The 26,123-nt window shown below is 43.8% G+C and overlaps 1 protein-coding gene across 5 annotated transcripts; it reads right to left on the bottom strand.

Moving 5' to 3' along the window:
- Positions 1–48: 48 nt before the first annotated feature.
- Positions 49–25,268, bottom strand: LOC112456984 (MOB kinase activator-like 2). Of its 5 annotated transcripts, none has more exons than XM_025019818.1 (7): positions 24,988–25,268; positions 5,652–5,822; positions 4,654–5,382; positions 2,111–2,365; positions 1,653–1,777; positions 1,218–1,445; positions 49–691 (listed from the first exon to the last, which is right to left on the bottom strand). In XM_025019818.1, exons 3-7 carry the CDS (start codon positions 4,905–4,907, stop codon positions 612–614), a joined length of 942 nt encoding a protein of 313 aa, XP_024875586.1. In that variant the 5' UTR covers positions 4,908–5,382; positions 5,652–5,822; positions 24,988–25,268; the 3' UTR covers positions 49–611. The 5 variants fall into 5 exon arrangements, with proteins under 5 accessions (XP_024875586.1, XP_024875590.1, XP_024875608.1 ...); XM_025019822.1 differs by lacking the exon at positions 24,988–25,268 and adding an exon at positions 8,402–8,597; XM_025019840.1 differs by lacking the exons at positions 4,654–5,382; positions 5,652–5,822 and having other exon boundaries at positions 24,988–25,256.
- Positions 25,269–26,123: the final 855 nt, after the last annotated feature.

Here is a 26,123-nt window from a genome sequence, read left to right on the forward strand (position 1 = left end):
AATCTGCATTCCTGCGTGACGCACGTTCGATACATCACCAACAACACATGCCTTAACACCAGGTATATATTTGGTATTATTTTAACTTTACAATATTATTATTGTATCATTTTTTTTACAGAACAAATTATCTCTTATAGCAACTAGCTTTGTCAATAATAATCAATGTTCTTTGTCACTTTCGTGCATGCTCTCGCTCTCTCATCTTCTTTCTTTCGTTCTTTCTCTCTCTTCCCCTTTCTCGTGTATCTTACCATTTAATAAATTATGTACAATCTCACAAACAACAAACGGAGGAACCTAATTACATCATTTAGTTGTTCACACTTTGCTATGTACAGGTACTACTGGTATATCTTTTCTCATTTTTACAGAATCGCTGCTTTCTCTCATTCTCTCCCTCGCACTCTCACTCTCTTTCTCTCACTCTCTCATACTTCTCCTCTCTTTTACCGGCCGATCGTATCGCAATAAACCTTATTTTTCGCATGTAATCTACAAAAAGAAAAAAAGGAGACAAAAAGAAACCGAATGAACGAACGTATCGCCTATCGTCACCTAGTCTCAGGAACTGCAACCTCTGCTCGCTCGCTATGACGCATCGCAGCGATCTAGGTGGTACTGCTAGTGTTCGTGGTGGTCGGAGTCTCCTGGATGGCTAAGGTCTGCGAAGGCGCGGATGTCGAGTCACCTGCAAGCAACCAGCCAAGGGAGGGATCAATAACATAAAATCAAACGTGTATCTCTCCGGGCTGTATAACGTACTAGACTAAATATAAACTTAATGTACCGTAATTGGGTTCGTCCCTTAATCGCGCGTAACTTTGACCCATAACTGACAAAGGAACATTCCCTCTCTCTCTATATATATCGATAGTTGCCAACCCTGCTTTCGATAACGAACACCGCGGGAGTTATCGAAAGCACTTCCATACACAGCCATTCTTTTTTTAAACAAATTCTTCTCTAGCTCAATCCGAGCACCGATTTGTGATTCAATCGTCTGCTTCGTTAAGGGTAGTTATGTAGTTGTTATAGTAACGAGAAGATTCCCTGATGAAGGTGACCCCCTATTGATCGTCAAGAAAGAAATATTCCGTCGCTCAAAATGCGCAATCCAGTCTCGGATCTCTCGCCGGCATTGCGTAATCGGCATCGATCAATACCACATCGGCGGCGACGACGCGACGGTCGCGACGGCAACGTATAAAACTTACCCAAGAGGGCGGCCTCCAAGTCCCCCAGGATCTCCGTCTCCTTGGGGTCTATAAGGTTGAAGCGTTGATTAAGGAGCGTGAGGTGGGCGAATACACAATTGAGGTGAGCGTGCAACCCCAAAAGCGCCACCTCCCTGAAGTGGCAGTGGTAGATGTGTGCCACTACGTGGTACAGTAGCCGCAGGATCTTACGCACTATCGACTCGAACGAGCTCGGGAACTCGTTTGCTGAAAAACATCACGGCGAAATTAACATCGGTCGCTTGATCATATAACGTAAACGCGAATAAGGTCAATAATAAACCGTTCGATCAATAATAAATCTTGGGAGCGTTACGTACTAACTAAGTTATAACGTAGTTAATTAATTATATCGAGATATATATGCCAAGTAGAATGAATTAAATACATAGCGTTAAGGGAAAGGCAACTTACCATATTTTGTAGGGAATATAGTTTCGTCGCTAACGGTGCGTTGCGTAAATGTCATAACGTAGTCTATATATTGTGGCGCCGCAACCCTCGTTTTCTTTCCCTTTTCGTCGAACCACAGATACGTTCTGGAACAATAAATCAATCGTCACAAATCGATATCGACTGTTTCGAGTGCAAAATGACATGACGTGCAAATGACGTACGTAAACAATTTCGATCAAACTTGCGTTGATGAAAGATGTTTTGTTGGAAACGCGATGACAATGTGACTGTGCATTTGGCAAAGATCGTATGTTATATAGATATCAGGGGATAGAAACCGCGACAAAAACTGACAGTTTCAGTTACTGAAAGAGCCGAATGGATGTTTACGCTCCAATAAAAGTATCGCACGATTAAAAGACACTATATTTCTTGAAAACCTCTTTCGGAGCTGAAGGGGACAAGGGGACACGTACCTTAAGCCGGGTCCGGTCATGTCGGGACAGCCCGTCATGGTGCAGAACTCGGATATCGTGCCGTAGACGAGATTAATATGGTCAAACAATGCGAGGGTGTGCGACGCCAGCCACTCGTTGTAGTCCAGGCCGGGCGGTAGGTCCACGAGCATCCTCAGGTCCAGCTCCGGTAGCTGCCTCTCGAGGGCGGCCTCCTCCAGGTACAATTTCGGATCCTCCGTGGTTCCCGCATCCTTCTCCTTTCGTCTGGCCTTTCTGCAAAACGAGAAAGCGGTCGCACGGTCAGTGAGACAATTCCTCTTTGGAAAAATTCTTTTCAAAACGCTCAAGCCAATCAAGCAGAATCACGGATGTCGCGTGTAAAAGGCGCAAATGTGTACATGTAACACAGCACAGCCTCGTGTGTGGATGAGATCGATAGGCACGCTGTCCGAAACCAAATTGATCGGTTCTTTTGGAGATTGTTCTTTATAAAATTTTATTGTTATGAAAAGAGTATAGAGTTCACGATTAAGTAAGTTTGATTTCAACAGTTTATACAGTGATGAGAGAATACTTGCAAAAGAAGCGAGAAAAAATCGGATCTATCATGTAGAATATAGAATTGATATTGAATATTGAACTACAGAGAAAATAATTGAAGATTAAAATTATGAAAACGTGCCAATCGTAAATATAAATGATAATGTCACAGAAGACAATACACTAATATCGAGTGCGGTATGTCGTTTAGAGCAAATCTCCGGGAAAGTCAACGAAAGTGCCAAGAAATTTTTTTACAACGCACCATCGTTGTCGATTTCATAGGAGACCGCTAATTTGCGGTCTCCAGATTGACCGGAACAGATTGAACAAAGCGTTTTGTCTTTAATCGGCTGACACGAATTCATTAATCAAATCGGTGAATTATCGGATTTGCACGATTACCCTCGACGCTTCCCGAGTCTATTCAATTTCTCTTTAATTTATCAGCGAAGCCGAGCGTGGTGTTTCTCACATCACACTCTCAGGAACGAATTCTTTTTCTGCGTATATAAGACGCTAGAGAACGTTTCCAACATCGCTTAATTAGAAATCTTTCGATGGAAAAAGTCACAAAATAGTATTGGTTAGTGGAAAATTACAAATAATTATAAAAATCAATTACAATGCGCTATTATCGTACGCAATGTAGAAATTTTACCTTACTTTTGATAGTAATATAGCTCTAACATTATAATATGTATAAAACACTATATTTTACATATTAATAATACACAGGATATCCTACTATATTGCTATATCAAATTTTAATCAATATTTCTTATAAGCTTTAAAAAAATTTTTCGTTAAAATAACAAAAAAATATTTTTAGATAAAATTAATTAAATTTAAATGCTATTGAATTTCTTGGACATAAATTGCAAATTTTTAATTAACGTTTGATGCCAGAATATAAAACAAATTATGAACTGAGACCTGAGACGTTGATTAATTGAACCTTCGCAAAAGGAAAGTCTACTCCAAATAATTTGTTATCGGAACTTTATTCAAGAGACATCCTGTGTGTATTTAATACAAAAATCTATTTTTTTAAATATAATTATTAGTGGATACATATAGATACACATACATATATGAAATTGCGAGATAATACAGTAGAATCTTATTATTACGTAGGTGCAAAAGATTTGGTGTATAATCTATCAAATAAAGTTAAAAACAAAGTTATACATTTTTGTAGCACTTTTAGCAAACTAAAATAGTTATCATTGACTATGCTCCTTCTATCCAAAAAATATTTTTTTTATTTGTTTTTTCGAAAAATTTAGATAACCATCATTTTCCTTAAAAATGGAAAGAGAAATTTCTTGCACCAACTTAATAATATTCTAGTAAAAATGAAGAAAGTAAACGGTAATTCCAATTAATGCGCGAATCGCACAAGAATACGCAACTAACATAGAGAAGTGTTCTTGTCTGCACGTGAGGACTAAACATTAACAACTGGTTTTCGGCTCGAGCTTGCTCAGTACGCAGCAGCCGTGTCGCACATTCAGCTTCCTGCCAGTGAAAAATGCAATTACATGCAATAACGATAGCAGCGAGGTTCAGCCACGTCTACACGATCCAAAGCTCACGCGCACAAATCTCTCTCCAGAAAGCGCGCACATGCTTTCCATGCTCCTGGAAAGAAGCTGCATCTCCGTATAGAAGGAAAAAGGCTGACGTAAGTCAGCCCAGATATACAAATTTATCCTTGTCCAATGACGTGTGTCTCTAATCGCGTACAACAGTCATCTCGTACAATAATACTCTCTCGTCTATGACGCTATCGATGCCTCGGGCATATGTTACGGCAATTTATTACGGACACTCGACTCTTCCCATTTCAATCCGTATATCTCGCGTAGAAGATGCGCTTTAATTACACCGGGCTAATTTCCACGTTACGGCACGCACATATGCACATATGTATCTATAACACGATATCGTTTTTGCGGAAGGGGGGAGGGGAAGGAGGGAAAGGGGGACGGCCGGGGTGGAGAGGACAGGAAACTCACGCGACTAGCTCGCCGAAGAGCCGGATCTTCCTATGGCAGGTGTCGAGCAGGGAGAGACGCGAGGAGGAGGCGCTGCTCGAACTGCCGGTCCCGGTACCGGCGCCGCCGTGGTGGACCGGCGTCGGCGGCGCTGAGACGGTCGTGGCCGTCGAGGATGCCACCGCGGCCGCCGCCGCCGCGGCAGAAACGGATGCGGAAGCAGAGGAGGGCACCCGTAGGACGGTGACGGCGCCTCGCGCCGGCGAGCGTAGCATCGTTCCCGTCGTCTTCGTCGTCGCGATCGTCGTCGTTGAGGACGATCTCCTCGGCCTCGGCGCACCGCCCTCGTGCCCGAGGATCCGCTCACGCACGCTGGGTAGGCACCAAATCTTGTTCGTTTGTCATCGAACGTTGGTCAGCACGCGCCGGGACGGCTTTCTCCGGATCTCCCTCTTATGCAGAGACCGGTGCGCGGTGGCGAGCTATCACTCGGCCGAGAATCCCCGAGCGTGGTAAATAATCTCTTTGGTATCGAGGACGGAATGTTCGTATCGAGGGATTATATCGGAGAATCTCCTTTCGGTGCACCTGTTAATGGCAGGTTTGAGAATCGGTCGGATCCGTCTAGATTTTGATTTCTTCTCTATTCCGCGCTCCTCTTCTTTTTCTTCTTCTCTAAAATCCGTTCTAAATACTCGTGTACTATAAATGTGTTCAAGTTTCTTAGTAACGATATTTTCTCACTCCGTGCTGAAAAAACGAGGAGTAATCAGCAAATCACTTGATAGTCGTGCATCTCGGATTTGCAGATCTTAATTTTCCTAGCCTGAGAACGTGAGACTGATGTCAAGTGTTACTTGATTGTCATGCATCTTAAATGCATGCTTCGGTTCTTTCAGAGAGTTCATATGCGTTATTCCCTCAGATGATTTCCTCGGATAATTCCTCCAAATTGAAAGCGGCCTAGCTAAACTAATCTCGGATTCTCGTTCATCTCGCCGTGTTATTCATCGGCTTACCAGGTCTGGCGATTTGTTCAGTAGCATAGATGATGGTGACGCCCGATCTACTATTCGGCTGAAGAAGAAATATGTAGCTCGCGGGAAGACGACGGAAGTTGCGGAAGACACGCTGTTTGGAAGACAATCGATCTCGTTTACGGTAGTCGTGAAAGATCGTTCATCGTCGATCTGGAGCAAAATTCGAGCGTTTGCTTTCGGTGAACAGTTTTATCGGAAAAGAATAATGATTCAAGCAGAACCCGCGTATATAGCTACTGTGCGGATTAATGTAAGTACTGATTATAGTCCCGAATTTCCATTTTTTGATCAGCGTAGCAGATACGAGGCTGTACATACGAAATTATTATCCCCCGCGAAATTATTACTCCCGAGGAATCTACATTTCGGAGTATCAATAAATTACACTTCACCCGGCTTTCTCACGTTCTCTCTCGTCTACGTATTCTCTCTCGGCGTGTCCTCGCGGCGATCCGCCAATCCAGAAAAATTCGGGCAATACGCGTAGCTGGCGCGGCGCCAGGCCGGCCAGGCTTCTCGTTTTTCGAGCTATCGTCGCGAGCCTGTCGCTTCGATGTCTTTCAGGAACTGGGTTATCACGTACACGTGCGTCCGTAACGCCACGAGGAAAAATATAGCTAGGAGCTGGGGGGGATTAGCGATTCCGGTCGGCCAAAATAGAATCGATGATCGTCTCGTGACGAGTACCTCGAGCGAGGGCGGATAAGTTCGGGCGAGTTCGTGCCTTAACTAACTTTTCGCGCATGTGGAATTACGCTCCGCAATATCCCGCAAACGTGCAGAACTCGCAGCTATCGTGTTACGAAGTTCGGTATCGCGATTTTGTTGACGTTAATGAGTGTTGAATGTAGAGAATTATCGGCGAAATCTAGCTTACTGTGATACGGTGATATCAAATGTAATATAACACAAAAACAAAATACAATATAAATATAATGAATTTTATCAATATAATGTAAATCATCATTATACACAACGTCATTTAAAGAACGTAGTACGAATAAACGCGTTTCATTCTAGTGGACGGACGCTCGTTTTGTACTTTATACTTTGCCTTCGTTTTTTCGCGAGCGCTTGTTTTATTGGCGCAAAAGTCCACATTGCTTCCGCCAACATTATTTCCTGCCGCGAGTTATCGGTGCGCAGGTAAAACGCGAACTTTGCGCTAGACCGAACTCTCATAACACACGCGGCAGAAGTCGAGAGAGACTTATGTTTTCTGAGATTAAAACGATGCATGCGATCACCATTTTCCTTTTACGATCTGCTTTTCACAAAGAGAAATAAATAGTCACTCAAGAAATATCTTATATCTTAAAAGATAAAAAAAATAGACTAATATAAAAACCTCGAGGGCGCGTGTGTGTCACGCAAAATGATTTTATGATAATTCACGTAAATTAAAAAATAGAGAGATCTCTCAGCGCGTAAGTCTACCTTATTTTAATAATTTACAATTATGACTACGCTGCAATTTACTGACAGACAATGAGAAATAATAGTGCGCACTGGCGACTTATCAACCCGGTTAGCCGTCCGAGCGGAAACTCGAGCGTCGTCGCCGCGGCCGCATCGCGTCGATGCGTCGCGAAGTGAACGAAATCGAGCCAAATAGCTATACCGACGATTTCGAACAACTCGACGGAGCTGTGACGTTTGCGTCCTTGATCCTGACCCGGACGAGGTCACGTCGGTCTTCGTCCAAAATTTAATCATGCAACCCGGGAGTAGCGATTTACCGAACAAAGATAAGTTGCGATTTTCCCTTCCGACGCGAAATTTAAGTAATATTAATATAAAATTCATGTATTATTTATATATTATATACAATATAATATATATGAAATAACATTTTCAATTTATTTTTGTGAACGAAATACGCTGCCAAATTTGGCGATCTATTTCAAGAACGCTTAAGTGTCTCTTTATCCCGCGGGAATTAAGAAAAAAATTCCACGTCCATCTGCTTGGGACTAAATTCAGCTACTTCGGCCTCGATTCTGACAGAAAGAATCCGTCACGGTCAGCCTCTCGGCGAGAATCCCGAAGGATCAGGGGAGTAAATAAAGGACCACCTTATTTTCTCGTTCCCTAGAGTTCCCGAAAACATAACGTTTTCTAAAAAATTCACAAGAATTTCTAGGCATGCCAGAAGGTCTATTTAACCTCCGGTTTATATTGTTTCAATCTCCTTTCTTTCTCTTATGTATATCCCTCTTTCATTACGTAATAATAATCCTCTGTTTAATTTCCAACTCTCTCAGAGATAATAATTTCCACTCTTTTCCGGGATGTTCATCGCGCAAAATCCAATGGAATTATTCTGACGTAAAAAAAAACGCTGGCAAACAATTCATTTCAGTTTAACAGACTTGAAAAGGCATCATTAAACTCTCTATAGATATTTTAAAGAAAAAAAAATTTATGAGTGTTTTATATGTATTATTTCATTTTTATTCTCGTCAATATTCTTTTCATTAATCAACCTGTCTAAAAAAATACACGTTGCGAACGTTTCCTCGCGAGATCATCGCACCCTATCCTGCCCTTCTCTAATTCCCTAATCGAATCACGCTGCATCGCGTCCGCAGATCGCTGTCATGGACCTTATGGACCATATGACAGATCACGACGAGCGGAAAGACGTTTTCTCTTTCACGTTGAAAGAACGAGAGAGGCGGGAATGGTATGCCGTCGTAAACTTTCTAAACCGTATACGCCGATCGTACGTATCGAGCTGGCCGTCGTTCCGACGAGGCGTTGTCCGCGCATTTCGCGGCCGCGAGTCGGCGATCCGGAGACTTTTCCTCTTCTTTTCCTCCTCCTTCTCTTCTTCCTTCCGGAAGTGAACGTAGCTCGAAGTGTCGCAAACCCGACCTCACGTGACGTAACGCGACGCGTCGCCGTCAAGCGCACGGACGCGACTGCCGAGAGTGTCGTGGCCGAGATCGCGGAGTCGTTATCGGTGGGAGGACGAAGGGAGCCACAGCTGAAACGCGCCGATGTGCAGCGCGAATTAGAGCCGATGCCCGGATACCAACAAATATCTACCGACAGTTTCGCTATGTGCGTTTCCTGATGGAAAAGCTCCGACATTTTTTGGATTCTCGAAATCTTGAAAAACAACGAGAAAAGATTAATGATTCGTTAACAGAGCAGAGAAAAGCAAATACGGAACTTCCCGCTTTGATATGTTTGTAACGGTGAAAGAGTTAACGAAAGTTAACAAAAGTTACAGAATGGAATTTAGTACTACGGCTTCCAGATACGATTATTAAAAGGCAGCACAGTAACGAGATGGTGCTTTGAAGTAAACTATTCAATCGATTCGTGTTAGACGTGCCAAATAATTTCTGGACATGATAAACGTGCCTGGAATCAGGAGCATTGCCTTTCATTATCGTCCCTGCTTGATTGTCGCACCAACCTAACTTAAATTTATTTAATTTAAATAATTTACCTAATCGCCTTAATTTTATTATCAGATTTATTTTAAATTAGTTATTGAGCTAACAACGTTTATCGATGCTCTTTTGTTTCACATTGTGTTTAATGTATATTGGGAGATCCTCCTCTCCCAGCATCTCGTTCAATTATTCGACTATATGCGCAGGACCGAGGTATACATGCTCGCGCATGCACATTTCTGTCCGGTAAGCTATTCCGTCGACGCTGTTTCGTGCTCCACGACATTGCGTGTGATATTAATGCAATCGCGAGATATGAGCGCGTTGATCTCTGCCAGATCTGACCTTCCCTTGCCTAACTCGGAGCTGGAAGGGATTAGCATGACCGCGGAACACTGACCAGCGCACATAAATTCCGATAGCTTCGCAAAGAGGAACTATCGATATTTATATTAAAGCCATACGGAACGTTTAACACAAAGCGCAAAGATAGAACAAATGCCTTTGTCGAATATAGTATGTTTAGAAATAGAAAAATTGGAATATTACAAATATATTTGATACACTTATACATTTTGTACTTAAAAAATCAAGTATCAAAAAAACCCATTTTACGTATCTTTATCGTGTAAGCTATCGTGTCGTGTTCTCGTAATTTTATTTATACCTATAATCAAACCCATGTCCTTGAAAAATTGAGAAATGTGTAAGACATAAAAATATATAAAAATAATCTAGAATTTATTTTAAATCTGGATCTTAGGATAAAAATTGTAGCTCCTGCAATTACCAAGCTTGAGTGGAAGCCCATTTTTCTTCAATGAACAAGTTATTTATGGCGAGTAGCGATCAATCGATTGATGCCAGAAGCCAGAAATATCTATCCAACGTGTGCATACATAAAAAACGGGCTTTGTCAAACGAATACCAATTTCAGTCGCAAAATTGAATTAACTTGGACACGCCTCGTGTCCGTCCGCAACGATCGGAGTGCGTCGCGCGTAGCCACAAAAGTGCGACACCCTCGCCATTTACCCTTTTCCCCAACGAGGAAAACGAGATATCCGACAAAATGTCCAATGAAATTAGTTTCGCCGGCTTCGGCCGGTCGGAATATCCGCGAGTTTCGGAGTCACGTTCAGGTCAACTCGATTTATTCACGAGAGAACGGAAAACTTATTTATTCCCGTCGCATTTTCTGCCGTACTTTGTTTCCCTTCTCCCTTTCTCGTTTTTCTTCCTCAAAGAGCCTAAAATGTATTGCGCTTCAAAGGGACAGTCACGGGTATGCACGGAGGATATAGAGGCAAGAAGAGGGAAGAGATGTCCGTCGTGAAGGACGAGGGACGGCGAAGAGGAGAAAGAAAGAAAGAGGGAGAGAAGCGCGAGGGCGGCAATGCGACGGTGGTTGCGCCACCACGGCACGGCGCGGCGCGGCGGCGTGTGTCGGATCAGCTGTGAGTCGGGTAACACGAGTCAGCTGACTGTCGAACGGACGGCGGGCAATGCGCGTGGCGCGGCGGCGAGGGGTAGCGGTGCCCCCGAGCCCCAAGCCCCGAACCCTGACTCTGCGACAATCAATATTCCGCTCCACCCCCGCCACCCGCCGCGCCACGCTGCTCATCGCTCCGCGCAGCGCGCGGGTATTCTCTCCCATTCTATCTCTCTGATCTTTCCCTCGGATCATGTGTCGCTTTGTATCTTCGTATCTTTGTATCTTTGTATCGCGTATCAGTCTTCCTCGATCGATTTTACGTGATGATTCAAAATTCGAAATCTTTAATTCCCCACTCCGGATTATACTTTCAAATACAAAACTCGGCGACGAGTGCAGGACTGTAGAATGAGCTTACAATATGTTATGTACATACTTCTACTTTTAAAACACAAATTCTTCCGGTTCTGCCAACAATTTTCATCACTTTTATTCGATTTGAATGATCTGTTACCAGGCGGTGTAATCCTTCGAAGATCAAAGAGCACGAAAATATCCCGCATACTTCGAGCAATTTTTTAGTTTCATATCTTTGAAGAAGCGTGCACGAAACGATTGCGATGTATCTATTTTCGTGCCGGGGAATTATATTCAAATGGTCGATGATGCAGCATGCCTCAAAAATAGCAAAAAGAAATAACTCGTTTGTTATGCCACTGCCGTACGCATCAGCGAAAACGAAAATCGTGATACGAGACAGACTCGCGGCACTATGATCGGTATGAATAGAGATTGCCATCTCCAAAACTGTTTCAGACAATAAAAGCTTCTTCATACACAACTGCGAGTGATTTTCAATGGACGCTGATCAGAGAAGGCTCTTCCTCGCTTATCCCTGTACCTGTTTATCACGAGATATGCAGACTAGCCATCAAACATGATTATATACGTGTACTTGGCAGAGATAAAGCGAGATGCTGCATCGATAATTACCGGGAGATTATCTGGCAGATCCGGCAGAGTAATCCACGTCAGAAATTATAGCGCAAAGCACAAGGCCCTCGAGATTAGACTCCACGGTTTCCGCATTGAGTCCTTTAACGACCAAAAGCCAGCGATCGATAACGATTAAAGCTAGGGGACAGAGGTTGAATCCTTGAGGTTGAATCCTGTACATTAGCTTTGACAACGCGGAACGTCCGGGTCGTCCGGGAGATCGCAGTCATGGGGAAATAATTATCGAAACGATCGGCGGGCGAGGGGATCGGGGGATAGGTCGGGGGTTGGCGCCAGGCGCCATCAAGGGGCCACTGGGCTTATACCCTCTTCTGCGGGATTACATCCTTACAGGATGCGGATCGATGGACGGACGAACGTTGGCGCCTCAAAGGCGCCTCCGCGTGACGTCACGGCACTGCCCCATCGATAAACATTTCCCTCGCGTTTGTTTACCCCCATCATGCGCCACCACTCCCACGGGGGCGAGATTCGCCAAGTAACTCTCGCGAGTTACGTATCTCGACCTCCGTCCTTGCCTTGTCGACGTTCTCAAGGCTGGGCTTCGCAAATGGGCTTTGCTGAGCACCACAAAGTATAAAAGATAAAAACGAACATGAAACTAATATAATTTTCCTACTTTTAAATTAAGAATGTGACAAATGGCTAAAGTTATATTCGCTCTTTCAGATTGGACAAATTCCGCACTGCGCGTCAATCTGACGCTTCCTCCTCGCACAATCGACTTGCGTGCAAACACTTCCGCTCAGACGGAGGTTTTCCCGTCTTGCGGTGTGTGTGTGTGTGTGTGTGTGGCACGACAGTTTGCGGTTGGCCTGTGGTTTCCGCGAAACCGGCCTTCTCGTCGCGTCTCGCCGCGCCTGACGTCTCCCAGCCGGAAGTCCATTAATCGGTTCGTGTTTCGTGTCGCCCACGTAACTGCTTGTTCGCCGCGTACCGAATATTACAGGATAAAGGACCATCGCGCGCCTCCCGACGCAGAGTGAATCTTTTGATAAACAGGTAAAAAAGATCGCAACACGTATTCGCGATTATACGCGGGTAATAGTAATCGCCTCTGGCGATTAATCGATTGGCAACGCGATATCGGAGTAAGTGCCAGGCAAACGCGCTAAACCAACTATGACTATCATAAAAAAACCCCAGATGAAGGTAACAGCTGATGGGTGATTTCTTTCTACCGTGACCTTGTCACGATGTCAATGTCAGGATGTTAATCAGCTTAATGAAAATGTGTGATCCAATTCAACGCGTTTACCACGCGACAAAAACTGGCACGCATTCGCGCGAGCGAGATATTCCTCTCATCAATCCGCTTCATTTCGCTTAGAGCCAAATGAGCCATCAACGGTCTCGCATTTCGGGAATAAACGTCACGCCACTACTTTGATGTGTCATTATCATACGTAGCGTCACTAGGTCGTAATAAATTTCGCGGTCTCTCCCTTTCCCGTCGTGTCCCACCCTGTAACATTAAAACGCAGATATACCAAAAGCACACGCATAAATTGCTCATTTTTCTAGAACGTAATATTTTTCGCACTTTAATTTTTCTCTAACTACGACGCAATTTCTATCCCCGAAGGGCGTTATTTTCTTTTTAACCACGTGCGCAAGGTTTAAAAATCAATGTTTATACAAGTGCTCGATCACGGCCGATCCCATGTCTTCAACTGGACACGATCGTCATTAAAAAAAACGAGGTCATGTCGTCGTCGTCGTCGTCTTAATTCTGATATCGATCCAAGCGGAAGATATCGAAGTGTGAAACTTGCCCATCCAATAGCACTTTGCTAAATGCAAATATTGACGTAGCCTTAATCGTATGCTGCACTACGCTGACGCATTTCGAAAAGAGACGTAGATATACAAGGTATTTTCCTGAAGAGTATATGGTCTCCTTAAGGGAGCTTGTTTCTACGGTCGATAGACGAAAATAAAAAAAAAAGAATCATAAACGCAGTACGAAGCTTTATACTTGTCTTGTATATTTCTTTAAATATTTAATGTGCATTTCCGACAATACGACCTTTTCTTTCATACGGCCTTTCTGCTTTTTCATTTGATCACTTTAACAACCTCCCTCAAGGAGACCACTTTTTCTTCAAAGACGCGGCGAAAACCAAGTTCCATTAGCTATCCACGCATTTAAATCTTAATTCACTGAGACTTTTTCATTTTAAGCCACCTTGAAACTTAAATATACTCTCGCGCTAATTAAGTCTTTGGCAACTTTGCCAAGGAAACATCGACTAAAATTTTATTCGTAAAATAAAGTACTATATACATATATACGCGCATAAGTATATGTATGAGTAAGGATCGATAATTAATCGCAGCGATGTTTGTCATGTAATAAAGTTAATGTTCGGTTAAATTTAGATGTATAATTTATGATCCTTTGCGAAGCAATTCGAAATTAACAAATATCATATATGATATTTGCGCTTGGATTTAATTATAATTTTCATTTTCAGGTTATATCGCAGCCGCAGCTATGTAAATGAACGAAAACGGATGAAAATCGCGTAAAATCTTCTGCGCTCAAAACGCGTCGAGTCATGACCCGTGCAGTGGTGTGGCTCGGACGGCCGAAAATCCATAACGAGGAAGAAGAGAACACGTCGGTTCGCGTCAGGAAAGTGGAGCGTTTTGAGACCACGCGCCGGGCAGTGCAACGAAAAACCGGCTTACGGCATACGAGAATCCTCGATGATGAGTTTCGAAAGCCGCAGAGCGGCCCGACGCCGGCCCCTCTTTGACCACCTCGAGCGCAGGACGACCGTGCCGTGGGGCACGTGCTGCGACACGTCACACACGTCCGCAACGTAATCACGTCGCACGGATACGTGAACAAAGTCGCGATACGACGGAGTTGATGCGGCTGCGAGAACCCGCACTTTGAGGGAAAATATACCCGTTTTGGGGGAAAAAAAAACAGGAAGATTTTGTGTTTAACCGTCTAACGTAGGAATATTCCCTGGCATTTCCGTCTCCGTGGGTTTTGAGATTACTTCGAGAGATCACAAACTCGTTCCCATAATAGAACTTGTCTCCAAATTAAATTTAGATTTCGAGGAAGATAGATATTGCGTCCGACGAGAAGCTTTCATCGTTTTCTAAATACGCTTTCGAGAATGAATTCAAGTTCTTCCGACTAATCCCTTATGTGCGATAACGCGAAATTCTCCAACAAAATCGCAGACAATTTCTAAAGTCTCGAGATATTATTTAGCTGACGCGATTGTTCCAGCGTAAGATAATGCCGCTAAATACCGTACGTCATTAAAGTAAACAGCGAGAAGCAAACTGTGCAAACGGAGTCTTCTGCGAGAAACAGTTGTTCGATAAGACGGTTTACTGTAGCCGTATTCTTGCAGCTTCTTGTATTTTCTTCCGAGATTTATTTCGTAAAATTGTATGAGAGCAGGCGTTCGCATTTCGCTCGCGTCTCAGCATCTCAATACTCGTTCACCTCCTCGTGGGCGAGAGTATCTCGCCTTAGACCTTGTCGAGAGGAGTAAAACCTGCCAGTTCGTCCTTTCATAGAAACAGCTTCACCGCCTGATAAAACGATATTTCGTGTTTTCGGTGGACGGCTTTTCGAGCAGCCTTCTCGTATCCCATTTACATTTTTTCACCGCGGTATCTCTCGCGAACAGATGTTGCGAAAAAGGGGGATATGCACTTTATTCTCATATATTTCCCAACCTTATCGTGCCTTATGAGAAAAGTATGACCAGAATACACTTCCTTTTATCGGACAGGCATATGAATGCCGCTCCGTTAAGCGGTGCCGTCCTTCCACGTGCGATTTGCGAGTGTTTCGTAACGATAAAAAAAAAAGAGAAGAAAAAACGAAAGACGTTACTGAATAATTGTGAATGTCGTTACTTTGCGATGACGCAAGTTTAATTGTTGAAGAATGAATCGAAGATAATTGCGTTAGTTTCCTTGTGCGTTACATTTTACGTCGTTGAATCGTTAACAAAAGTCCACATATCAGCGATAGCAATGAGACAGCGTACCTCTATCTTTCAGACGGAGATAACGGCAACTTAAGTTGAAAGACAACAGCATATAAAAAGAAACCGTTTTAAATGACAACGCATTCTTTCGCGGAATATAATGATTTTCAGTCACAATTAACTGATTTGTACGGTGATTTTAGAATTGTCACACGTCCTGGATGAGACAGAGACATTATAAAGAAATATATCTAAAAATCTAAGATTTTGATGGGCCTCGAAGTTTAAAAACGATGATTCTGTGAGAATATTTTTCTTATTACCCTAATTTTAATAATTTATAATCCCTTCTACCTTTAAGCTTTTTACGTTCAAACGAAATAAAATCATTTCCTACGCAATCTAATACATCTTTAATGATAATACATTCGTATTTTTAAAAGCAACAGAAATATATAATTACTGAGCATACCTTTTAGAAACATATATATATTATATAAGATATTTGTCTCAAACCATAAAACAAAAATATCGAAGTAAAGGTTATAATAAAATAAACTATTGGTGTGGTATTGCTTGTAAAAATTTCGCGATACAACTGATTTTAACCGTGCTGGCCACCGTATATCACCGACAGATGAACACCTTTAACAAACGTGCATAAAAATTGTCAGTGCACTTTGTATCAACTCTGATTGGTTTTCATGGGAACGCTCGAGAGGACGCTAACGTTATCGCTAATACTACCAGCATCGTACCGACACACACATCGTCGCCGGTATGTACGTATAAGGGAACGCAAGTAGCGTTCGTCGTCACGTCGGAGCAAGACGTAAGTAGAAACTGACCTGCAGAAACACGTGACAGTATCCTCGACGTCAATAGAGAGCGACGTCTCGATGGCGGAGTACTTGAGGACCTTCCTGTTCCCCAGTCCGAACATCGGGACGCGAGCGCGGCGGTACCAGGGAAGCGCGGGCAAATGGGCCTGGGGCATAAAACAATGGAAAGGGCGGGAAAGAGAAAGGGGAGGGAGAACAGAAAGGAAAGAGAAAGAGAGAGAGAGAAAGAAAAAGGTAAAATATATATCTACTCCGCTCCGGTTGATTGGTTGGAATCACTTGGCCGGCCGCTAGGCCAGCAACGGAGCACAGACTGACATAGCCGTTCTCCAGGCAGCGACCAAGCAGGCAGGCAGGCAGGCAGGCAGGCAGGCAGGCAGGCAGACAAGCAGGCAGGCCACCGTTCGCCAGGTACCACCACCGCGCGAACGTCCACGTCGCGGCCGTCCTCTCCTCCTTCGCCGCCGCTGCCGTTGCCGCTGCCACTGCCGTGGCGGCCACCACCACGACAGATAGAGAAGGCGGAAGAGAAAGGGGAAGACGCGGTTTATATCGCCGGAGGGAGAGAGGGTTCCGCCGCGTTCAGGAGGAAGCGGTGATCGGCGGGAGGGAGACGGAGAGAAAGACGAGAAATAGTACCAGGGGCTTCCTCAGGTCAGAGTATGGTAGAATCGCCGCTATACTTCCCTCTCTTTACGTCCCCCCCTTTCCCCCTTCTAGCTCGTGTCCTCGTCGGAACGGACTCGTCATAATACAATTAACGATTGACCGAGCCGAAACCGAACAAGTTCTCCTCGTTTATTACCGTGTTGCGACGCAACGCGAGAGATCACGGATTCCCAGTTGAGCAGTCCATTGTCAGTCGAGCAGTTCCTCGTCAGGGTCGTTGAGCGCCCGACCAAAAAGAAGAGCCAACAGAGATGTCACGAGAAAATTAACTTGGACCAAAGAGCGATAGAGAAGCGAGAGAGTACTCGATAAAATTATTAAGTACATCAGAAGCCGTTGCGTCCCGAGTAGAAAACATTTGCCGAATGCATTTGTAATGTTCGGAGAATATAATAAAAGTAAATTCCGCACATATATGAGCAATATGATATACATGTGCGTATAACTTATACACATATGTATCATAACAAAGCTCATAAATTATATATATATTTACGCATTTATAAATTTAACAATAAGTCTGCTTTATAAATAATACAACAAATAACCAAATGCCGCCGAAACATAACTGCGTGACATATGTATGCCTGAAAATTTCAACGAGTTTTGACCCAATTTCCGTTGTCTCGGAGGGCTAATCAATAAAATACATAAAGGTTTAATCGTCGACGAGATGCTACTGGACTTGCTTCTTCGCTTATTGACTTCATGTCAGTATGCCTGTTTGCTATATATTATAGAAACAAATATTGCACACTCGCGGACAGGCAAAAGAGCGTTTCGTATCAAATCGGTAATTGAAATATAATCTCGCGTGTAAATGGCAATTTTCGGTGAGGAATTCCTTTCAAGCTTCTTTTCGGCTAAAACCGATTGTACAACGGGAGCGTATTAGGATTATTCCGCAAATGGAGGGCTAAAGGCGGAATGTATAACGTTTCTATTAATTGCGACATTGCAAGTGCTAATCCTGATAGTGCATCCGGACGAGCTTGGGACGTAACCGGTGTATATACGTATATCTATGTATTGCTACACAACACACAGTGCTTAATATATTCCATCTGTGCGAATAAATATATGATACTGGTTCACGAGTTTCGCATTGCAAATGTGAAAGGTTAAGGTCATTTAGTGCGTGCATCATATTTTTCCTGCGTGAGTCCGCTTTCAAAACTGTTCACCCCGTGACATCGATTTTTTACGCACAATCGGCTCACTCCGACTATAGGGGTATATAATGGGGTATTTCATTTTTAACGAATCAATCATCAATTTTTGGCAGAATTTTTGGAAACGATTCCATTATAGAAAAAATACCGAAAGAGATGAAGATTTGAGACGACTCTCTTCGATTTTCATCATTGAACGAGTTTTAATTTCAATTAGAAGCAAAAGCTGAGTGACTTGCGAGCCTAAACTTACACGTCATTGTTCCAACCACTCGAGTTCCGATTCTAATTAAATATAAAATAAAAACTGGAATTGAAGCATTGAAATGTAGCATTTATTCCCGTATATTGCAGACCCGCGATTTCACGTCCATCCGCAGCGAAAATTAATCACGTTTACAACAACTCGCGAATGGATAATGCAGAAGTGTGCGGTATCATGTATATGTGATCGAAGAGGTATATATATAAGTTGTCGAGAGAAAATTTTGTCGGACGAATTACAGGACGTCGACGAGATGGATGGTACCCTCGCGGTTTGAATGGCGGAAACGGACGGACGCGACGGTGAAATGTTACTAAGAATAAAGGCGGTAGTCAGCAGTTGGAAGAGAAATATCAATGCTAATTACGTCGATAGCGAATAGATATCGAGGTGCAGCACGGCCGTCTCTCAAACTGGCCGATATACCGTCGCCAATTGCGAGCGAATGCTACAAGGAAGCTATTATTAGCGCGCGTTGGATCGGGAAACCTGGCGACACGGATGATGCTTAAATTCGACAGGCTATCGATATTATTCGTCTATCGACTCGTCATCGAACATCATGAGCAGATCCAACATTTTTTTATCGGACCGATAACAATTGATACCGATGGAGAAAGAGAAAAAGAACAAATCAGTTAAATTAGAAACAACGAGAATCGTATGGCACAGAAAGGTCATGAAATAACATTTTGAAAAGATGATCTATGATATTTGGCGCAAAATATTCATACAGCATTCTTTTTTTCTTTCATCTGCAGTCTAGAAACGCCAAAAAACTTTACTGAAACTAGGTGCGTATAAATAAATCATCAGATATAACTTCATCGCGTCAAATTTTGCGTGATAGCGGCTAGCAATAGAATATTATTATCGATCTTCGTCGTACCTTGATAACGGCCGATATCGATTATTGATAACGAGCAGCGGTTGTTATCCAGCGGAGCGAGAGTATTTCGCGAGGCCGATTATTTTTGCTCGCTCGCTCGCTGAATCACCCGACATTTCTCCGTTCACGAATATGCCTCTGCCAACGGAAAACGTCGGATGACATTATCGTGAAAAATGAGCATGGAGATAACGAGGGTGAGGATGAATGTCAAGTAAATGTGACGTCGACCTGAGCACTTACAGACCGCGACGCATCCTTCGGGAGTCTTTAGGTAGTCGGGTAGCGCGCGTCGTGAATAAGGGTGTCGCATAAACAATGTAGCCCTTAGACGATGACATACGTACATCTCGATATAATTATACCGAAGGGATGTGGAAAAAAATTTAATTCCGCCGTTATTATTTAGTAATTTATCATCGTTTGACGGCGCCCACCTCTTTTTCTCCCATCAGCTGATTAACTCCTTACAGGGTGGTAAATCAAAGTGAAAAATGGTAATGGTGCTAGAGTCAGGCAGGCGAATGTTTTATTAAAGTGTAAATTTGCATGCATCTTCGAATAAAGTACCATATATATTCTAATATTTCATGCAACTAAATCTGAAGTAAACTCGTTGAATTTCGCAGACGTGCTCTTTAGCCGATTGAAAGTCTTCCCTTTAATAAAGCTTTTAATTAATTGTTCTCTTTTTTTTATACCTTCTTAATATTTTGCATTAAATATTTAAATGTCTCGATAACTGAGCTCAAATAAAAAATTTGTTTGAAAAATTACCTTAAAATTGAGCAAAGATTAATTTTATTTTTCTTTTAAATAAGGATTAATTCGCCCCCCGGACATTGGGTTTTATTACGATGCTCGTATAAGCTTCATCGCTGGCGAGAGACCAGTTAGCTTTACCGTAATTTTTTGGTCTGCATAGTGAAGGCCTCGATAGCACGACAACGGAGCGTTGCAGCGATATTTTGTGATAAACGCGATAACTCTGTTTACCCAGAAAAACTGGCAAGATGCTCACGTGCAATCGCGAGCATCGGTTGGCAGGGTTGCCGCTATCGTAAAAAACCAGCGATAAAATGGTTATCATGTAAAGTAAAGTAATACGTTTAAGTAAAAGACGTTCTCGTTCGTTCGCGTTAGCACTTCCAATGATCCAAATGAGGATTATTTCGAAACTCTCCATTAACACTAAGCTGGGTAAAACTAAGGAAACCGAACGTGAAGTTAAACCGTAATTAAGGCGTCCACATGTAATTAGGATAATTCCCATGATGGCAGTTACTTTTTCGAGATGTTTTAAAACGTACTCGGGTATCATGTTGTCCCAGTTTTTCGTATTTCGACATTATTTTGCTTTATAAGATTGTAAGAAGTAAATGTTTTGTTTCATTTTTAGAAATTGCAAAAAACGTGATTATCTTTTAATTGTAACGAACTAAGACTATATACGAAAGAGATTAAAGATTTATATTTTTTAAATCTAAAAGATATCGTCTGTAAAGTAGGAAATGATTGCACAAATTGGGAAAGATTTGAGAACGGATTTCTGATTAATATCGAATCTAAATAAATAAGAAAAATTAGACGTCAAACTTGTAGACTACGTTTTAGGATTTATATAAACTAGAAACTACAAACACCCGACGTGTCTCGCGATAGCATACGTGTTGCGGAACTATAGTCAACAAGTAAATATTTGCGTAGTAAAACACACGCGCCGAGTCTTTACATCTTTACGCTTTGATAAACTTATTGCGCCACGCTATGTAAAGTATTATAAAAAAAAATAGTTTTTTCTCGTATATTTTATTCCAGTCGAGGTAAAATCCACATAAATGATTAAGGATTAATAAATTGCGTTCAAACATCTGTAAAACTCTGGAAATTTGATGTTAATTGCGCTGCAATACATTCAACATTATCAAACGATATTACCGAAGTAAAACCCGTAGAGACCTGCGACCCGTAGAGACTATAAAACGGACTTTGACAAGGCAACGCTTGATATTCTCGATCGTAGAAATGAATATATTATGGGCACGTGTTTAATTCACTCAATAGACCGTTCTATTGGCGTACTTATACCTAATTTACCTATTGTTTATTCGCTTATACTATCTATATCGCAGTGTAATATGGATACGGTGCTATAAATTAAAAACAGAAAAAGAAAAAACCATATCATGAACCAGCCACGTATCGATTGGTTGGTTCATAATATTGCGCAATCCGAGGGAATTTGTTTAGCACAAAATATTTAGATGGTACGAAAAATATTGAAAAAAAAATCGTAATTTTCGACACGTGTCGCCAGTTCGTTACATCTTAATGTCGTGTATTTCTGGCATTCTAAATTAATTCTTCCTGCCGAACGACTCGTCTGATAACAGATGTTCAAGCAAGTGTGAGAGAATTCGATGGTTCGGAAAACTGGTACATTTACTTCTTCACTGCCTGTTTCATTACGGAAGACAACCCGCGCTACGCCGCCGTAATTTTTCAGGCGGTGATTACGTTGATTAATCACGTGGGTTGGACATCTTTATGAGTCACGTCACGCATACGTGTAAACACCTTTCCTTGTGCTCGTCAAATGGATTTAAATTTACCAAATCGTGCTGTAATCGAGCGGATTGGCATCGTGGCAGGAACGAGCCAAGTCTCAAAATCATAAATATCGTCTGAATTAATCCGAAAATTGCGTGATCTCAGTGCAGAAGGTTTTTCAAACGAGAGCAGAGACACGAATAGCTAAGCTACAGATAAACTCCGAAAATCCGTCCATAAAAATTTCAAGGCACTCTTGATCTCGACTCGTTCATTTGAGATTCATTTTGGATACGTTTTAGTCTATTTATTGGTCCGATTCTTTTATGATACGGTTAATTCTTTACAAGATCGAGCTTGTGATGCAAGATCGAGTCGATGCTCGGGTTCTCTGCTCGATGTCGAAACTATGATCGTCCCGATTACTCGCTCCAGAGTTCTCCATCAAGGGAAGAATCAGCACGCGCGACACATCGCGCTGGAAACATCACGTCACGAATGCGCGTTTTGGCGAACGCGCAACCGTACGTGAATCACCGAGCAAGCCAATCGCACGGCGAGAGATCAAGGTGAGTCATCGCTACGTTCGGTTTCGCGCCAGCGAACCAGAGACTTCGTTCCCTCGGTAGACCGTAGAGACACTCGGACTGCCGTTTCCAGCCAAGTATTATAAATTAACACCACGAGAGAGACCCTTCACCCTGCCTTTCGAGTTGCAACGAGCGACAAACGACGATGCACCAAAATATCGCGCGTCACTTCGAAAAGTTATAAAAGGCGATGACCTTTTCGTTATAAAAGAATCGAAATTTCACGGGAAGGGATCTCCGTCTACATACATCCACTTTCGTTTTTAGAATATTTTACAAAATCAAAAAACTTACCGCTACAATGATGTATGCATGCGCAAGATTCTCATAATATGCGTTCAACGCTCACGCTTTCCGACCCTTGCAAACCGATAACACGATAACGATTTACACGACGCGGCGACGTGTTTACGCTTTAACGAAGTCCGTTTAACTCCGATGGCAGATACCGCTAATTAAATCTTCAGTCCAAAGGAAAGCGTCCGAGTCGGAAAGGCCGGCGCGACGATATCATCGCCGAAAGAAATGCGCATAAAGTGCGAAACGTCGTTGATTTTCGAGAGCTAATCGACTTATCCTTATTATATCGACTTATTCTCGTTAATGATGATATGATTGGGAAGGTGATGATTTTGTGTGAAGAAATAAATGCGGAAAAAAAGAAGCAAGAGTCCTTTTGTACGAGAGTCCGTTTTCAAAAAAATCAATTTTGGCGATTGGCTTGATAATCTCATTATTTTTAAGCTCGGATGATTTTTAACTTCCTGAAGGTGTTTTGTCGATTTTTCGAAAGATCACGCAACTATTTGCGATCGAAATACGAAGGAGCTCGCGATCTTACCAAAATCGCATTTTAAATTCGACGAAAGCAGAGTGTGAAATCTACAATTACTCGCGCGATTCCATTTCGTCGTGACGAGTGGAAGAGTCCAACGTGCAAACTTTAATATATATAAAATAGTGTGTCACGAAGGAAACCTTATGCATAAATTTGCCGGTAAAAAGCCCGCACCGGGGAGCTCGGCGAAGTGGCTCGCGATATCCCGGTGGAATGGAACTGGGAGGAAGGAACTGGAGGATCGCTGTTCCATCATCGATTCAACAGTACTTAATTGTAACACGACGTCTTCTTACGTTATACGAGCGGTTCGCGTGCTCGGCGAATTAAACCTGATAAATGTGACTCCGTCGTACTTGATATCGCCTTTGTTATCGTCGAGTATTATTGTACACTTAACGCTACCCAATGAAGAATAAGAATACGAGACTACGAAAATAATATTGTCGTTAGCAGTAGATGGGCCGAAGTTCAACTAGTTGGCAATCTTTCAAAACTTCTTTCACCACGTACATCACATTGGTTTTAATTTAAATATTAACGTCCGTCAAATATAAGATACAAGTAAATAAACATATCCGAAGTAAATAAATAAACGGAAAATATCGTTGTATCAGGATGTTGAAATGTGAATTGTACGTATAAACTCCGAAACTGCGGAAGAAGACTCCCATGCAAATGTCTGAAAAAAAAACCTTTTTCCGCCAAAAACAAACGGCTGCTTGTAAATTAAGTTCCGCAAATAGATAACAAGTTCCTATTTTTCGCTTGGCCGCAAGCGGACTTTGCTTCACAGTGCGATTTTGAGATCACGGAAATAAACAATGCCGAAGGACTGGAAAGGCTCCGTTAACGCTTCGTTCGAGCTCCCAATCGCGATCCTTAATCGCGCCAAGGTGACTCGATGTCGAAACGCGAAAACGACCGACGGGCTAAGAGCTGGACGTGACGGGACGAAGAGTAACGGATCCGGGATCGAATTTGTCGGTTGGAGGAAAGACTCGACTTCCGTCCAAGAGAGAGAGAGAGAAGAGAGTTCAACGGTGACGCCGCGTGGACGCGTTGTTTTTTGGCGGCCTGTAGGTGCACGCGTCACCTCGACTCATCGGCCGACGATGACGAGGACGTTCTCGAGGCGACGCGACGCGTCGAATAATCCACGGAGACGGTCGCGCGACGCGCACAGCGACCGACGGGGACTCTCGCCGCGGTTACTTTCTCCTCGCGGGGAAAAGGCGAGCCCGGCGCGCGGATAATCGCGCGAGGGAGACGGAGCGATCGCACGTCGCACGCTCGCTCGCTGGCTCGCTCGCGAACGCAGGTTAAGGGCCAAAGCACATAACATGGCGTAGCGATATACGACGGTCGTAGTCCTCGACCTGACAAATCAAGATACGCCAAAGCTTGTGCGTTACTTACGTCCACGACTACGACTGTCATATGTGCTTTGGCCCTAACTCAGGTTGGAGGTTAACCTCACGCCGGAGGAGCGGAGCAGGTACACGAGACCGCGGACAGGTCGGGCAGCGCGCGGCATGAAAACGAGGAGAAGGGAAGTAAAAAAAAAAACAGGGGGGGGGGGAAGAAACACGGAGCCTTTTATTTAATTCGCGTGGACGGTAAACGCGAAAGAGAACGCGAGGAGAGAGAAAGAGAGACACAGAAGGACTTACCCCATAAACCAGTCCACGGTATCGCGGAGATACTCGGGTAACCTATCCAGCTTGGATGATTTTCGTGTGGATCACCGTCGTGAGGAAAGCAGCGCGCGCGATAGACGGGAAAACAAAGTGTAAATCTCCTCTCCTTCCCTTTCTCTCACTCTTTCCCCACAGTACCAGCACCACGGTAGTAGTCAGGCGGTAGGAGGCAGCTAGCGGCAGCGGCGGCAGCAGCAGCAGCAGCGGCAGCGGCAGCAGCAGCATCGGCGGCAGCGGCGGCGGCGGCGCGCGTTTCGCGATCTCGTGAAATCTAACATGGCGCGGCTCTATTGTCACCTGTTCCCGTCATGCCCCGCTGGCCGCCGAGGCCGAGGCACATCCCGCCGCGCCGATCCCGCGGCCGCGTCGTCCGCGTCGTGATCGGCTCGCTCGCGCTTCTCCGACACGACCGGCCCTCGAATCACTCGAATGCCCTCGCTGTGCTCGCTCTGCTAGCTGGGGGCTGCTGGGTGCTGGAGTCGCGGAGTCGCGCGCGCGACGCGAACACGCACGAGATTGACGAGAATCGTCTAATCGTATCCCCACGACCACGACGGCACAAGTACAGTGTACACTCGCGGATCGGCACTCGGCACTCGGTCCACTCGGAGCTCTCGGAGCAGTCGGAGCGCGTCACCCGCACCCCTCCGCTACGCGCGAGATAATCTAATCCCGCGACCCGCGACGCGCACAGCTGATCGCCTGGACGTGGACGCGCGCGCGCCTCCGCCGTTCGTTCGCGCAAGCGCGCATCCATGCGCGCCGCCGCGCAACGTTTGCGCTTCGCCGGCCAGCCGTAGATCGCGGCACCTGTCAAGCGCGTACACGTGATGCCTCGCTCAACCGCCGTGAACGAACGAAATAGAGAGGGAGAAACTCGTTGGAACGAGTTGACGAACCCCACACACACTTTCCAAACGTAACAGGAAGGTTTGACCAATCGCGTTGCTCGACTCGGCCGTCCATAACCGAATCGAGCAACGCGATTGGTCAAACCTTCCTGTTACGTCTTACGTTACCCTTGACGACGCAATATTCAATTTATTATTTATTATTTATACTGTCGTACGTATTCTAATTAATTTTCACGTTGTAGAATTAACGCACAT

The sequence above is a fragment of the Temnothorax curvispinosus genome, unplaced genomic scaffold (assembly GCF_003070985.1).
Source record: "Temnothorax curvispinosus isolate PA1 unplaced genomic scaffold, ASM307098v1 QBEX01000720.1, whole genome shotgun sequence".
In the NCBI taxonomy this organism is placed as follows: domain Eukaryota; kingdom Metazoa; phylum Arthropoda; class Insecta; order Hymenoptera; family Formicidae; genus Temnothorax; species Temnothorax curvispinosus.

Bases quoted from the DNA above. Each gene is read 5' to 3' on its own strand.
- LOC112456984 (XM_025019818.1), bottom strand. From the start codon at position 4,907: ATGCTACGCTCGCCGGCGCGAGGCGCCGTCACCGTCCTACGGGTGCCC. The intron at 2,366-4,653 runs GTGAGTTTCCTG...CTCGTTTTGCAG, and splicing joins CTCTTCGGCGAGCTAGTCGC to AAAGGCCAGACGAAAGGAGA. The intron at 1,446-1,652 runs GTAAGTTGCCTT...GATGTTTTTCAG, and splicing joins TATATTCCCTACAAAATATG to CAAACGAGTTCCCGAGCTCG.